Source organism: Melanerpes formicivorus, unplaced genomic scaffold, assembly GCF_026170545.1.
Source record: "Melanerpes formicivorus ecotype bairdi unplaced genomic scaffold, bMelFor1.0.p_v2 SCAF_162, whole genome shotgun sequence".
In the NCBI taxonomy this organism is placed as follows: Eukaryota; Metazoa; Chordata; class Aves; order Piciformes; family Picidae; genus Melanerpes; species Melanerpes formicivorus.
Genome location: NW_027142514.1, coordinates 319,287 through 336,121, shown reverse-complemented (window position 1 = coordinate 336,121; position 16,835 = coordinate 319,287). Strand labels below are relative to the sequence as shown.

The 16,835-nt window shown below is 54.8% G+C and overlaps 1 protein-coding gene across 1 annotated transcript in view; it reads right to left on the bottom strand.

Moving 5' to 3' along the window:
• Positions 1-16,835, bottom strand: part of LOC137457164 (collagen alpha-1(II) chain-like) — a 98,846-nt gene that overhangs the window by 48,746 nt on the left and 33,265 nt on the right. The window contains exons 14-16 of the mRNA XM_068168979.1: positions 4,404-4,656; positions 3,948-4,318; positions 481-525 (exon numbers count right to left, since the gene is read on the bottom strand). Of these exons, the coding sequence (XP_068025080.1) occupies positions 481-525; positions 3,948-4,318; positions 4,404-4,656 (669 nt within the window). The remainder of the gene's footprint in view (positions 1-480; positions 526-3,947; positions 4,319-4,403; positions 4,657-16,835) is intronic.

The window sequence follows — 16,835 nt, the reverse complement described above, 5'->3', positions numbered from 1 at the left end:
ACCAGGCAGTGCTCAATGATCTGAAAGGTCTCTTCCACCCCAAATGATTCTCTGAGTCTGTCCTGTGCCTCTAATGCACACAGAGGTGGCATGGCTTGTGGGGCCCCTCTCCACCTCAGGAAAGATGCTTCACTGCTGGGGAGGCAGAGGCACCCCCAGCAACCCAGCCAGCACCTGCCAGCTAATGCCAGCCTAAGGCCTTGGTCATGGGATCACAGGCTGCTTTGGATTGGAAGGGACTCATCCAACCCAACCCCCCTGCAGCCCCCAGGGACATCCCCAACTGGAGCAGGTTGCTCAGAGCCCCAACCAACCTCACCTGGAATGGTTCCAGGCATGGGGCAGCTCCCACCTGGGCCAGGATCTCTCTCTCAGTGTGAAAACTTTCTGTCCAGCTCACATTGCCTTCCTGATGAGAACCACCCAAAGCAACCCAAGCCATGGCCAGGCCCCTGCAGTCCATGTCTCCTGGGTACTCACTTTGTCTCCTTTGGGTCCCACCAGCCCACGTCGCCCAGGACAGCCCTGAAAGGCAAAGGAGAGCTGTGTCAGCTCACAGAGGCACCCTCAGCAACCAGGAAGGGTCCCACAGTGGTTGGGTGACCAGTGCCATGGTCTGGGCCATCCTGCCCCAGGGCAGCAGGAACTGATATGGCTGATGCAGAGCTGAGCAGCAGCACCAAGTCCTCCAGGGAATGCCCAAAAGTTTGGTGAGGTGGGAATTGGCCAAGAAGGCCAATGGCATCCTGGCCTCCTCTTCTCCAGGCTAAGCAACCCCAGCTCCCTCAGCCTCTCCTCACACGGCTGTGCTCCAGACCCCTCCCCAGCTTTCTTGCCCTTCTCTGGACACCTTCAAGTCTCTTAAACTGAGGAGCCCAGCACTGGACACAGGACTCCAGGTGTGGCCTAAGCAGTGCTGAGCACAGGGCACAAGGACTTCCCTGCTCCTGCTGGCCACACTCTTCCTGCTCCAGGCCAGGATGCCCTTGGCCTTCTTGGCCCCCTGGGCACACTGCTGGCTCATGTTCAGCTGCTGTCAATCAGCATCCCCAGGTCCCTCTCTGTTTGGCAGCTCTCAGCCACTCTGCCCCCAGCCTGTAGCTCTGCCTGGGGTTGCTGTGGCCAAAGTGCAGCACCTGGCACTTGGACTTGTTGAATGCCATCCTGCTGGACTCTGCCCATCTGTCAAGCCTGTCAAGGTCCCTCTGCAGAGCCCTTCTGCCCTCTAACAGCTCAACTCCTGCCCCCAGCTTGGTGTCATCTGCAAATTTGCTGAAGACTGACTCAATCTCCTCATCCAGATCATAAGTGAAGCTATTAAAGAGGATGGGGCCCAGCACTGATCCCTGGGGGACACCACTGGTGCCTGGTCACACAGGAATGCATCCAGATGGAGCCTGGAAGTCCCCAGAGCAGGAGACTCCACAACCTCTCCCTGAGCAGCCTGCTCCAGGGCTCTGGCACTCTCACAGGAAAGACTTTTCTCCTCGTGCTGAGCTGGATCTTCCTGTGTTCCACCTCAAGAGGAGAGAAAGGAAAGCCTGCAGGGACATGCTGACAGCTGGGAACTCCCCTGGAACACTGTCTGGGAAAGCTGAGGAGCTTTTGAACACACTGAGAGGCCTGAAGGAGGATTAGCAGGATCACACAAATCAGCAGCTTCTTGAAGCAACACTTTCCACTCCTCACAACCTGTTGGGGTTTTCCCCCCTGATCTCCACTGCCTGCACAGCAGGCACTGAACTCCAGGCTGGAAGGGACCCCAAGGATCATCTGGTCCAACCATGCCTGGGATGGCAACCAAAGACACGTGGTCTGTGGGGTCCACAGCCCATAAATGCCTTCAGCAGCATTGGTGCAGGATCAGGACATAACCCCCCACCCACACCTCCCACTGCAGCACAGAATCAAAGTGGGTTTGTGAATGGAAATCTCTGGGGAGCAGCAAACCAGAGGCACAGGAACCTGCTCCAAGGCAGAGGGAGAGGTGCTGGGGCAGGGCTGGACCTCTGAGCCCTGCTGATGTCCTGAGCAGCACTGCCAGGGAAAGAGAAGGAGACAACCCCCAGAGGTGAAAAGGTTGATCCCAGAGCCCATTGAGCCCAGAGCCTATTGATCCCAAAGCCCACTGATCCCAAATGCCATTGATCTTAAAGCCCATTTATCCCAAAGCCCACTGATCCCAAAGCCCACTGATCCCAAAGCCCATTGATCCTAAAGCCCATTGATTCCAAAGCCTACTGATCCCAAAGCCCATTGATCCTATAGCCCACCAATCCTAAAACCCACTGATCCCAAAGCCTACTGATCCCAAAGCCCACTGATCCTAGAGCCCATTGATCCTACAGCCCATTGATCCCAGAGCCCATTGATCCTACAGCCCATTGATCCCAGAGCCCACTGATCCTAGAGCCCATTGATCCCAGAGCCCATTGATCCCAGAGCTCACTGATCCTAGAGCCCATTGATCCTACAGACCATTGATTCCAGAGCCCATTGATCCTAAACCCCACTGATCCTAGAGCCCATTGATCCTAAATCCCATTGATCCCAGAGCCCATTGATCCTACAGCCCATTGATCCCAGAGCCCACTAATCCCAGAGCCCATTGATCCTACAGCCCATTGATCCTAAAGCCCACTGATCCCAGAGCCCATTGATCCTGCAGACCATTGATCCCAGAGCCCATTGATCCTAAAGCCCACTGATCCCAAAGCCTACTGATCCCAAAGCCCATTGATCCTAGAGCCCATTGATCCCAGAGCCCATTGATCCTACAGACCACTGATCCCAAAGCCCATTGATCCCAAATGCCATTGATCCTAAAGCCCACAGATCCCAGAGCCCATTGATCCTACAGCCCACTGATCCTAAAGCCCATTGATCCCAAAGCCCACTGATCCCAAAGCCTACTGATCCCAAAGCCCATTGATCCCAGAGCCCATTGATCCCACAGCCCATTGATCCCAGAGCCCATTGATCCCAGAGCCCATTGATCCTACAGACCACTGATCCCAAAGCCCATTGATCCCAAATGCCATTGATCCTAAAGCCCACAGATCCCAGAGCCCATTGATCCTACAGCCCACTGATCCTAAAGCCCATTGATCCCAAAGCCCATTGATCCCACACCCCATTAATCCTACAGCCCATTGATCCCACAGCCCATTGATCCCAGGGCCCACTGATCCCAACCCTTTCCCCTAAGGCTAAGGAGAGCTGTCACCTTCAGCCACCCAACCCTACCTTGGTCTCAGGTCCTGGCCACAAGGCTGCCTGAGGTGACACAGTGAGAGGTGAGGCACCAGCCCAGCACACAGCACCACCACCAGAGCTCAGGACACATCCCATTCCCAAAGGAACCCTCCTGAATTCCTTTTAGTGAACTTTTCCAAGGCCAGGGCACCAATTCTTTGCTTTCCCTTCCACAGGATACAGTCAAGCACCTCCCACCTCCATCGGACCTTTGCTGGCATCACTATGGGCATGGCAGCAGAGAGCTTGTGGGTGTGAGCTGGGGGTGGCCCAGGCTGGACAGCAGCCCCAGACCAGGCTCTGCATGCCCAGCCCCTCGGCAGCTCAGGATGGATCACAGATCACAGGATGTTAGGGGTTGGAAGGGACCTCTGGAGATCTTCCAGTCCAACCCCCCTGCAGAGCAGGCCCACAGAATCCAGCACAGGGCACACAGGAACACATCCAGATGGGGCTGGAAAGGCTCCACAGAAGGAGACTCCACAACCTCCCTGGGCAGCCTGCTCCAGGGCTCTGTCACCCTCCCAGTGAAGAAGTTCCTCCTCAGCCCTGCACAGAGAAGCTTTCCCTGCCCAGGTTCCCATGGTGAGCTTCAGGCAGCACAGTTCATCAGCCTGTGCCCACTCTGGAGGCAAGCTGCACCAGCACCCATCCATCCCTCCCCTGCCACAGCCATCAGCTCCACCACTCACCGGCAGCCCTGGTGGCCCTGGCGGCCCCGGTGGCCCTGGCTTCACCTGCCCCTGCTGCCCACGTGCCACTGGTGAGATGAAGTGTCCCAGGTGGGCAGAACCATCCCCAGGCCCTGGCACAGCAGGACTGGTTGCTGCCTTTCTGCCCAGGGGACCTTTGGGCACAGTCCCTCTGGGGCCAGCTGCCTGGTGTGATGCTGAGGAGACCTTGGAGAAGGCTGCAGGAGCCCCCAGCTCAGGGATGGCATCGTTGGGCTTGCTGGGCAAGGGGCTGCCCACACCAGCCACCAGTTTCTCCATGGTGATGTTCTCCTCCCAGGGGGCAGAGGAATCTTCCTTCTTGGCTGCTCTCTGGGTGCTGCTGGAGCGCCCTGGGTGGGTACAAAGCAGCATGAGGTACTCAGGCACCGTGGTGGTGTGCAGGAGGCAAGGAAGGAACCAGGAGTGTGGACTCACCAGAGCTACCAGTGACCCACAGGCTGCTCCTGCCGAGCCCTGGCCTGCCAGGACCAGTGATTTTGTTGTAAGTGGAGTTCAACAGCTCGAAGCCTTCATCCTCAACAGAAAGGCTGCCCTCCTCCTCCTCCTCCTCAGCTGCAGAGCGTGAAGCCAGCGTGCTGCCATGGGGCTGGTGGTTGAGGGTCTCCTGGGTGTCCTCCCACAGCCAAGGTGGCCTCAGGGTCAAATCTGAATTGGTGAGTCTGGAGTCCTGAAGCAGAAGGGAAAGAAAAGCCATGCAGTGTGCAGGGTTCACTTGTCTTTCCCTGCTCACTACACCTCTGCTTCTTCAGCTCCCCGCTGCATGACCACTGCTGGGGAGGACAAGGCTTGTGAGCTCCAAGCCACCAGCAGAAGAGGTCCTCCCTCACCAGGGACAGGAGCCAGCTGCTGGTGTGGGCCATGCTGACATGAGCCTCCTCCTCACAGCCTCACTGAACCCACAGAACCACAACCTGGGTTGGAAGGGACCTTGGAGATCCTCCAGTTTCACCCCCCCCCACCTTGGGGCATGCCAGAGGAGGCTACAAGCACAACCCAAGGGCTGGGGCACCTCTGCTATGAGGGTAGGCTGAGGGAGCTGGGGGTGTTCAGCCTGGAGGAGGCTCCAGGAAGAACTTCTGGTGGCCTTTCAGTTCCTAAAGAGGCTGGTCAGAAAGCCAGGGACAGTCTCCTGAGCAGGGCAAGGGGTGAGGGTTTGAAACTGAAAGAGCAAGACTCAGGCTGGAGAGAAGGGAGAAATCTACAGCGAGGGTGGTGGAGCATTGGAGACAGCTGGCCAGAGAGGTGGTAGCTGCCCCCATCCCTGGAACCATTCCAGGTGAGGTTGTTTGGGGCTCTGAGCAACCTGCTCTAGTTGGGGATGTCCCTGCTGGCTGCAGAGGCTGGCCTCGATGGCTTTTCAAGGTCCCTTCCAACCTGTCACACACATCAGTGTTGCATCCAGCATGGATGCATCTCAGCCTGGGCTCTCCCACTGAACCACACACAGACAGCCCCAGTGCTGGGTTGGCTGGTGGCTGTGAAGAGCCTTCACCTCTCCTGGAGCAGCTGGCAGCATGCCCACCAGCCCTGCATGCCCACCAACCCCAATGAGACCTCGCTCCAAGCTCCCACTGAGCTCAAGGGCATGGCGCTGGGAAGAGCTGGCTGGGAGCTCAGCCCTGGCTGGGAGCTCAGCCCTGGCTGGTGGCTTCTTGGGGCTGGTGCCGGTGCCTGAAGCTGATGAGCTGAGGAGATAGACTGAGAAGTCACTAGAGGGAGATGCAGGCCCACACTTGCCTCGTGGAGCTGCAGAAGGGGAGCCGAGAGGCACAAGGAGAAATGGAGCATCCTTCCCTTCCTCTCTCCTGCTGGTTAAATTCATTCCTTGGCTCTGACTCTGCTGTGCACCACAGACCCAAGGCACAGCATGGCTTGGGGACACCAAGGGGGCACTTGCAGGAAGAAACACAACCACTCCAGTGGCAGAAATGACGCTTCTGCAGGTAAGGACCTGGCAGTGTTGGTGGGTCAGAGGAGCTGGCTCTGGTCAAAGCCCATTTGTGAAGGGCCCTGGGTGGCAGAGGAGCTTTGAAGACAGCAGAAGCTACTGAAGCCTTTGCTCTGCTCCTGGAGGCCATGTCCTCCAGACTGGAGATCCCAAACTCTTCCCAGGTGGGGAGGAAAACTCAAAATGGTTCATTTTTCCCAGAGTCACAGAATGTTAGGGGCTGGAAGGGACCTCAAAAGGTCATCCCCTGCCAGAGCAGGGTCACCCAGGGCAGCTCACACAGGCACACAGCCAGGAGGGTTTGGAATATCTCCAGAGAGGGAGACTCCACAACCCCCCCGGGCAGCCTGCTCCAGGGCTCTGTCACCCTCACAGTGACAAAACTTTTCCTCCTGTTTCCATGGCACTTCCTCTGCCTCAGCTTCCACCACTGCCCCTTGTGCTGGCATTGGGCATCCCCCAGCAGAGCCTGGCTCCAGCCTCTGGGCACTCACCCTGCACAGCTTGATCAACAGCAATGAGGTCACCCTCAGGCTCCTGCTCTCCAAGCTACAGAGCAGCTCCTCTTTCCCCTCAGACCTCTGAGAGGTACCCATGGTCCTGCCCTGCAGAGTGGCAACACCACTGGCTGCAGCTGCAGGGTAAAAGGCATAGAGCAGGAGAGAAAGGAGAGATGATTCAGAAAAGGAAGAGGAAAACCTCAGTTCCTCTCCCCTCAGCTGTTAGATACCCTCAGGGTTCCTCAGGTCAAGCTGATGGTCTGGTGACCAGCACAGGCTGGTGACCACCACAGGCTGGTGACCATCACAGATTGGTGACCATCACAGATTGGTGACCATCATAGGCTGGTGACCATCACAGATTGGTGACCATCACAGGCTGGTGACCATCACAGACTGGTGACCATCACAGATTGGTGACCATCATAGGCTGGTGACCATCACAGGTTGGTGACCATCACAGGCTGGTGACCACCATAGGTTGGTGACTATCACAGGTTGGTGACCATCACAGGCTGGTGACCATCACAGGTTGGTGACCATCACAGGCTGGTGACCATCACAGGTTGGTGACCATCACAGGCTGGTGACCATCATAGGCTGGTGACCACCACAGGCTGGTGACCATCACAGGCTGGTGACCATCACAGGTTGGTGACCATCACAGGCTGGTGACCATCACAGGATGGTGACCACCACAGGCTGGGGACCACCACAGGCTGGTGACCATCACAGGCTGGTGACCACCACAGGATGGTGACCATCACAGGCTGGTGACCATCACAGGATGGTGACCACCACAGGCTGGGGACCACCACAGGCTGGTGACCACCACAGGCTGGTGACCATCATAGGCTGGTGACCATCACAGGCTGGTGACCACCACAGGTTGGTGACCACCACAGGCTGGTGACCATCATAGGCTGGTGACCACCACGGGCTGGTGATCATCACAGGTTGGTGACCATCACAGGCTGGTGATCATCACAGTATGGTGACCATCACAGGCTGGTGACCAGCACAGCCCTGAAGAGCACAGGAGGATCAAGCCTGTGTCTCCTGAAGAGCAGGCAGTGGCCAGGCAAACCTGAAGAAGCCTTTCAGAAGTGCTGAAAGCTCTGCAGAAAGGCAGCAGAGCAGAGCACCTGAAGATGCCAGGCTGCAATGAAGCTGTTTCCATCCAGAGGAAAGCTAATGCAGAGTGAAGGAGCCTGCAGAGCTGGGAACACACCAGAAGGTGCTGCCAATTAAGTCACAGTGGTTTGGCTGGAGGGAAACCAGGCTTCAGCTGGGGAGAGCAGGGAAGCAGCCAGCACTGAGCATCCACAGCACGGCCAGGCTGGACCTGGAGCATCAGAGATTCATAGACTGGGTTGGGTTGGAAGGGACCTGGAAGCTCATCCAGTTCCAACCTCCTGCCCTGGGCAGGGACACCTCCCACCAGCCCAGCTTGCTCAAAGCCTCATCCAGCCTGGCCTTCAACACCTCCAGGGAGGGGACAGCCACAGCCTCCCTGGGCAACCTGTGCCAGAGTCTTCCCCACTCTCCCTGTCAGGAATTTCTTCCTGATTTCCAGTCTCAATCTCTCCACTTCCAGCTCAAAGCCATTGTTCCTCATCCTGTCACTCCCAGCCCTTGTCAGAAGTCCCTCCCCAGCTCTCCTGGACCCCCTTCAGGTACTGGAAGGCTGCTCTTAGGTCTCCCTGCAGCCTTCTCTCCTCCATGCTACACAACCCCAACTCTCTAAGCCTGGCCCCACAGCAGAGGGCTTCCAGCCCTGCCAGCACTGCTGTGGCCTCCTCTGGTCCTGCTCCAACAGGTCCCTGGCTGTGCTGGGGACTCCAGAGCTGCCCCAGCACTGCAAGTGGGGTCTCAGGTGAGCCTGCCCCTTCTGCCCCTGCTGCCCAGACTGCTGGGGATCAGTGCAGGACAGGGCTGGCTCTGGGCTTAGAGCCCATGTTGCCAGCTCATGTTCAGCTTCTCACCCACTAAGTCCCAGGCAAAGAGGCTGCAAGGGTCCCAGCAAGTCCACTAAAGTAAATTGGTGGAGGCATCCCTCCACTTAGGAAACCAGAGGGGAGGTTTCTAAACACCTTCTCTCCTGCTGGGAAGAATTTCTTCCTAATACCCAGCCTAAACCTCCCCTGGCACAGCTTGAGACTGTGTCCTCTTGTTCTGGTGCTACTTGCCTGGGAGAAGAGACCAACCCCCACCTGCCTACAACCTCCCTGCAGGGAGTTGGAGAGAGCAAGAAGGTCTCCCCTGAGCCTCCTCTTCTCCAGGCTAAGCAACCCCAGCTCCCTCAGCCTCTCCTCACAGGGCTGTGCTCCAGACCCCTCCCCAGCTTTCTTGCCCTTCTCTGGACACCTTCCAGCAGCTCAACATCTTTCCTAACCTGAGGAGCCCAGAACTGGACACAGGACTCAAGGTGTGGCCGACCCAGTGCTGAGCACAGGGCAGGATGAGCTCCCTGCTCCTGCTGGCCACACACATCCCTGGAACCATTCCAGCTCTGAGCAACCTGGATGAAGGCATTGAGTCCATCATCAGTACCTTTGCAGACAACACCAAGCTGGGGCAGGAGTTGATCTGTTAGAGGGTAGAGAGGCTCTGCAGAGGGACCTTGCCAGGCTGCACAGATGGGCAGAGGCCACGGGCAGGAGATTGAACACATCCAAATGCCAGGTGCTGCACATTGGCCACAGCAACCCCAGGCAGTGCTACAGGCTGGGGTCAGAGTGGCTGAGAGCAGCCAGGCAGAGAGGGACCTGGGGGTGCTGGTTGATGGTAGGCTGAACATGAGCCTGCAGTGTGCCCAGGGGGCCAAGAAGGCCAAGGGCATCCTGGCCTCCAGCAGGAGCAGGGAAGTCCTTGTGCCCTGTGCTCAGCACTGCTTAGGCCACACCTTGAGTCCTGTCTCCAGTTCTGGGCTCCTCAGGTTAGGAAAGATGTTGAGATGCTGGAAGGTGTCCAGAGAAGGGCAACAAAGCTGGGGAGGGGTCTGGAGCACAGCCCTGTGAGGAGAGGCTGAGGGAGCTGGGGTTGCTTAGCCTGGAGAAGAGGAGGCTCAGGGGAGACCTTCTTGCTCTCTCCAACTCCCTGCAGGGAGGTTGTAGCCAGGTGGGGGTTGGTCTCTTCTCCCAGACAAGCAGCACCAGAACAAGAGGACACAGTCTCAAGCTGTGCCAGGGGAGGTTTAGGCTGGAGGTGAGGAGAAAGTTCTTCCCAGCAAGAGAGATTGGCCATTGGGATGTGCTGCCCATGGAGGTGGTGGAGTCCCCATCCCTGGAGGTGTTCAAGAGGGGATTGGATGTGGCACTTGGAGCCATGGTTTAGTTGTCAGGAGGTGTTGGGTGCCAGGTTGGACTTGATGATCTCCGAGGTCTTTTCCACCCTTATTGATTCAATGATTCCATGAACCTGCTCCAGTTGCAGATGTCCCTGCTGACAGCAGGAGGGTGGGCTAGAGGACCTTCAAAGCTCCCCTCCCAGCCACAACAGTCTGTGGTTGTCTGCAGCTGGGCTCCAGGCTGCAGCAGCAGTGCTGAGTTCCTACACACTGCAGAGGAGCGTTTTCAATCCAGCCTCAGCGTCCTGCATGGGAAAGGTCTGGAGTGGAAACTCTCATCTGGGGAGCTCAGGAGAGGCAAGGCTGGCAGCTGGAAGTTACTGCTCTCTCAGGCACCAGAAATCACAACTGAGTTATATTGGCTCTGTGCAAACAGGACACAAAGCCAACATCAACAGCAGACGTGCTGGCTCCTCCAGACAGGCTGCATTTAGAGGGGGACCAAGCTGAGGAAGACAAACTGGAGAGGGGGGAGGCTCAGGGGAGACCTTCTTGCTCTCTACAGCTCCCTGAAGGGAGGTTGTAGCCAGGTGGGGGTTGGTCTCTTCTCCCATGCACCCAGCAGCAGAACAAGAGGACACAGTCTCAAGCTGTGCCAGGGGAGGTTTAAGCTGGAGGTGAGGAGAAAGTTCTTTCCAGAGAGAGATATTGGCCATTGGGATGTGCTGCCCAGGGAGGTGGTGGAGTCCCCATCCCTGAAGGTGTTCAAAAAAGGCTTAGATGTGGCACTTGGAGCCATGCTTTAGCTGTCAGGAGGTGTTGGGTAGTAGGTTAGTAGGTAATAGGTTGGACTTGATGATCTCTGAGGTTTTTTTCCAGCCTGGCTGATTCTGTGATTCTGTTGAAATTAGGAACTGCTTCATCCAGCTCAGGAGTTGTCCAAAAGCAAAAGAGTTGAGGCAGAAGCCCAGGAGGGTTTAAAACCCCCAGAGCTCAGACCTGGGCAGTGAGGAATGAGCACAAATCACAACCAGCCATTAAAAGTATCACAGAATCAACAAGGTTGGAAAAGACCTCAGAGATCAGCAAGTCCAACCTGGCACCCAACACCTCCTGATAACTAAACCATGGCTCCAAGTGCCACATCCAATCCCCTCTTGAACACCTCCAGGGATGGGGACTCCACCACCTCCCTGGGCAGCACATTCCAATGGCCAATCTCTCCTGCTGGGAAGAACTTCCTCCTCACCTCCAGCCTAAACCTCCCCTGGCACAGCTTGAGACTGTGTCCTCTTGTTCTGGTGCTGGGTGCATGGGAGAAGAGACCAACCCCCACCTGGCTACAACCTCCCTTCAGGGAGTTGGAGAGAGCAAGAAGGTCTCCCCTGAGCCTCCTCTTCTCCAGGCTAAGCAACCCCAGCTCCCTCAGCCTCTCCTCACAGGGCTGTGCTCCAGACCCCTCCCCAGCTTTGTTGCCCTTCCCTGGACATGTTCAAGAGTCTCAATGTCCTTCTTAAACTGAGGAGCCCAGAACTGGATGATAGAGGAAGAAAAAGAATTGGTGTCTGGGAAGCAATGCAGTGGCTGTGATCTCTACAAACCCCTCTTGGCCAAGAGAAATAGAGACAGGAGAAGTCTGTGACTCAGCCTTGCAGCATGGGGGCCCCATCACAGCCTCCCAGCACATGGAAGCAGCATGGGGAGACAGAGCCAGAGAAGCCACATCTGTGACCATGGCTGGGGGAAGCCAGATGACAGCCAAATGCTGCACATTCCAGAAGTGACAAGGAGGAGGAGGAGGAGCTGCTCAGTCCTGTCCCAGGAATTCAAACTGAAAAGTGTTAACATAGCTCAGGATCTCCTGAATTCAAATGGCTTGAAGCCTGAAGAGGGGAGATTGAGACTGGAGATTAGGAAGAAATTCTTTCCAGTGAGGGTGGGGAGACCCTAGCACAGGTTGCCCAGGGAGGCTGTGGATGTTCCCTCCCTGGAGGTGTTGAAGACCAGGCTGGATGAGGCCTTGAGCAATCTGGGCTGGTGGAGATGTCCCTGTTCACACAGGGGGGTTGGATCTGGATGATCCTCAAGGTTCTTTCCAACCCAAATCATTTTGTAGTTCTCTGGACACCAATTTTTCAGTGTGGCTCAGAACCATGGGGAAGCTCCAGGGGATGGGAAAAGGTTTCCTGTTGTGCCAATATGAAAAAAAAAAACCACCACCCAAACCCCCAGACCAAACAAAACCAAGCCCCAAACCCCAAACCAAACCAAAACCCAAACCCCAAACCAAAGCCCAACCCAACCCAAAACCAAAACCCCAAACCTAAAGCAAAACCAACAAACCCAAACCAAACCCAAACCCCCAAACCAAAACAAATGAAAACAAACTCCAAATCCAAACCAAACCAAAACCAAACCCTAACCCAAACCAAAACAAAAATCACATACCCAAACCAAACCCCAAACTAAACCATACCAAAAACCCCAGACAAAAACAAAAACCCCAAACCAAACTCAAACCCCAACCTACCCAAAACCAAAGCCTCAAACCCCAAACCAAACCAAAACCAAAACCCCAAACCAAAGCCCAACCCAAACCAAAACCAAAACCCCAAACCCAAAGCAAAACCAACAAACCCAAACCAAACCCAAAACCAAACCAAACCCAACCCCCTAAACCAAAACAAACCAAACAAACTCCAAATCCAAACCAAACCCAAAACCAAACCCCAAACCAAAACAAAAACCCCATACCCAAAACAAACCCCAAACTAAACCATACCAAAAACCCCAAACCAAACCAAAACAAAAACCCCAAATCAAACCCAAACCCCAACCTACCCAAAACCAAAACCTCAAACCCCAAACCAAACCAAAGATCCCAAACCTCAAACCAAACTAAAACCAACCCCCAAACCAAAACCCCAAATCAAACCCAAACCCCAGCCTAACCCAAAACCTCAAACCCCAAACCAACCCAAAACCCCCACCCCCCAAACCAAAACCCAACCCAAAACCCCCAAGCCAAACCAAAAACCCCAAACCAAACTAAAACCAACCCCCAAACCAAAACTAAAAGCCCAAACCCCAAACCAAAACCAAAACCAAAACCAAACCCCAAACTAAACCAAAACCCAACCCAACCCAAAACCAAAGCCCAAAACAAAACCAAAACCCAACCCAAAACAAAACCAAACCCCAAAGCAAAACAAAACCAAAACCCAACCCAAACCAAAACTAAAACCCCAAACCAAAGCAAAACCAAACCCCAAACCAAAACCAAAACCAAAACCCAACCCAAACCAAAACTAAAACTCCAAACCAAAGCAAAACCCAACCCAAACCAAAACTAAAACCCAAACCAAAACAGAAACCCTAAACCAAACCCAAAACCAAAACCCAACCCAAACCAAAACTAAAACCCCAAACCAAAGCAAAACTAAACCCAAACCAAAACAAAACCCCCAAACCGAAAACCCAACCCAAACCAAAACGAAAACCCCAAACCACAAACCAAACCACAAACCAAACCCCAAACCACAACCCAACCACACCAAAACTAAAACCCCAACCCCCAAACCAAACCAAAACCCAAACCAAACCAAAACTAAAACCCAAAACAGAACAAAAAGCCCAAACCCAAACCCAAAACCCAACCCAAACCAAAACAAAAACCCCAAACCCAAACCCCAACCCAAACTAAAACCCCAAACCCAATCCAAACCCCAAACCAAACCCCAAACCAAAGCAAAACCCAACCCAAAACAAAACCAAACCCCAAGCCAAAACAGAAATCACAAACCCCAACCCAAACCAGAACCAAAACCCAACCCAATCCAAAACCAAAACCCAACCCAAGCCAAAACCAAAACCCAACCCAAACCAAACACTCCAAACCCCAAACCAAACCAAAGCCAAACCAAACCCCCCCTCCAACCCCAACAACAAATTGCAGGCACAAAAGGGAAAGGGCTATGGCTAATGCCAGGCCTCTGCTTTCAAACCCAGCCCAGGCACAATCAGAGAGCATCTGCTACAGGGCTCATTAACAGTTATGAATGATGTAATTAATGCCATGGGTTTGGACAGAGTGACTGTGTGACCAGCTTGGTGTCTTGCCTGAGGAGCTCCAGGGTGGTTTGCTGGCACAGAGAAGTGTTGGTGTAACCATCCCAGACTGCTGCAGGGCTTTGCAGTGAGTGCAGCTTGGCACCATGACCCCAAAACTCCACTGACTTCCTAAACAGCAGAGAGGTCACAACCCAGCTTGGGGCTTGTTAGAGCAAGCTCAGGAGCCAGCATTGTGTTCCTGTGGCCAAGAAGGCCAATGGTCTTCTGGGGTGCATTAAGAAGAGTGTGGCCAGGAGGTCTAGGGAGGTTCTCCTCCCTGTCTACTGTGCTCTAGTGAGGCCAAATTTGCAGTGCTGGGTCCAGTTCTGGGCTCCTCAGTTCAAGAGAGACAGGGAACTGCTGGAGAGAGCCCAGTAGAGGATACAAAGCTGCTGAAGGGCCTGGAGAATCTCTGTGAGGAGCAAAGGCTGAGAGCCCTGGGGCTGTTGAGCCTGGAGAAGAGCAGCCCCAGAGGGGAGCTGAGCAAGAGCTAAAGGCTGGGGGGCAAGAGGCTGAGGTACCAAAGGGTGCAGTGCAGCAACCACACTGAACTTCAGTGATGTACAGCTCCAGGGAACAGCTTCCCACCCTCCCGGCAGCAAAGCTCCAGCTGCAGCATTACTCAACAGCTCCTCATCACCTCCCTGTGTTCCACACATGAGGACATCCACACACCCAGGCTTTCTTTGGCTCAGAAACCCTCATTTTAACTCATCCTCTCTTTGCACCAAGCCCATCTATGACATGAAGGGAGAGTTTGGATGGTGAAAGCACCACCACCTCATGTGCTGGCCACCATCACCTCCTTGCACAGAGTCATAAAATTGCCTTGGCTGGGAAAGCTCTCCTAGATCATCCTGTCCAACCATCAACCTAACACCTCCATGGCCATTAAACCATGTCCCAAAGTGCCATGACCACATGTTCCTTGAACACCTCCAGGGATGGGGACTCCACCACCTCCCTGGGCAGCCTGTGCCAAACCCTGACCACCCTTGCAGCAAAGAAATGTTTCCTAATGACCAATCTAACCCTCCCCTGGCACAATTCCAGGCCATTTCCTCTCCTTCTCTCACCACCTGGGCACCCTGCTGGCTCACCCTCAGCCAGCTGTCAACCAGCATCCCCAGGTCCTCTTATGCTGGGCAGTTTCCAGCCACTCATTCTCGAGCCTGGAGTGCTCATGGGGCTGTTGTGACCTGGACAGGCTGAGAGCTGGCTGCAGGCAAACCTCATGAAGTTCAACAAGGACAAGTGCAGGGTCCTGCATCTGCAGTGGAACAACAGCAGGTACCAGGACAGGTTAGAAGCTGTCCTGCTAGAGATCAGTTCCTTGGAGAAAGACCTTGGAATGCTGGTGGACAGCAGCTTCTGCATGGGACAGCAACATGCCCTGGTGGCCAAGAGAGACAATGGGATCCTGGGGTGCACCTACAAAAGTGTGGCCAGCAGGGCTAGGGAGGTTCTTCTTCCCCTCTACTCTGCCCTGGTGAGACCACAACTGCACTCCTGTGTCCAGTCTGGGGCTCCCGAGTTCAGGAGGGACAGGGAACTGCTGGAGAGAGTCCAATGGAGAGCCAGGAGGAGGATTAGGAGACCTGAGCATCTCCACTGAGACTGAGAGCCCTGGGGCTGTTTAGTCTGGGAAGAGAAGGCTGAGAGGGGATCTGATCAATGCCTATCAATATCTGAGGGGTGGGTGGCAAGAGGAGGGGGCCAAGCTCTTTTTGGTGGTGCACAGTAGTAAGACAAGAGACAAGAGGTACAAGCTTGAACATAGAAGATTTCAGCTCAACATGAGGAGAAACTTCTTTGCAGTGAGGGTGACAGAGCCCTGGAGCAGGCTGCCCAGGGAGGTTGTGGAGTCTCCTTCTCTGGACACATTCAAAACCTGTCTGGGTACATTCCTCTGTGGACTACCCTGGGTGATCCTGCTTGGACAGGGGGGATGGACCCAACAATCTGTGGAGGTCCCTTCCAACCTCTAATGCTCTCTGACTCTGTGATTCTGTGAAGTGCAGGACCCAGCACTTGGCCACGTTTTGCTGTCAGAGGGTAGGAGAGCTCTGCAGAGAGACCTTGCCAGGCTGGACAGATGGGCAGAGGCCAAGGGCAGGAGACTGAACACAGCTAAGTGTCAGGTTCTACACACTGGTCATACAACAACCCCAGGCAGTGCTACAGGCTGGGGGCAGAGTGGCTGAGAGCAGCCAGGCAGAAAGGGACCTGGGGGCAGTGGTGGACAGCAGCTGAACATGAGCCAGCAGTGTGCCCAGGTGGCCAAGAAGGCCAAGGGCATCCTGGCCTGCAGCAGGAACAGTGTGGCCAGCAGGAGCAGTGAAGTCCTTGTGCCCTGTGCTCAGCACTGCTTAGGCCACACCTTGAGTCCTGTGTCCAGTTCTTGGCCTCTCAGATTAGGAAAGATGTTGAGCTGCTGGAAGGTGTCCAGAGAAGGGCAAGAAAGCTGGGAAGGGGTCTGGAGCACAGCCCTGTGAGGAGAGGCTGAGGGAGCTGGGGTTGCTTAGCCTGGAGAAGAGGAGGCTCAGGGGAGACCTTCTTGCTCTCTCCAACTCCCTGCAGGGAGGTTGTAGCCAGGTGGGGGTTGGTCTCTTCTGCCAGGCAAGCAGCACCAGAACAAGAGGACACAGTCTCAAGCTGTGCCAAGGGAGGTTTAGACTGGATGTTAGGAAGAAGTTCTTCCCAGGCCATGGGAATGTGCTGCCCAGGAGGGGGTGGAGTCACCATCCCTGGAGGTGTTTAAGAGCCTGGATGAGGCACTTGGTGCCATGGTTTAGTTGATCAGATGGTGTTGGGTGATAGGTTGCACTTGATGATCTCTGAGGTATTTTCCAACCTATTCTATTCTATTCTATTCTATTCTATTCTATTCTATTCTATTCTATTCTATTCTATTCTATTCTATTCTATTCTATTCTATTCTATTCTATTCACCCAGCTGAACTCAACCCCTCAGTCCAGCCTGGACAGACCTCTTTGCA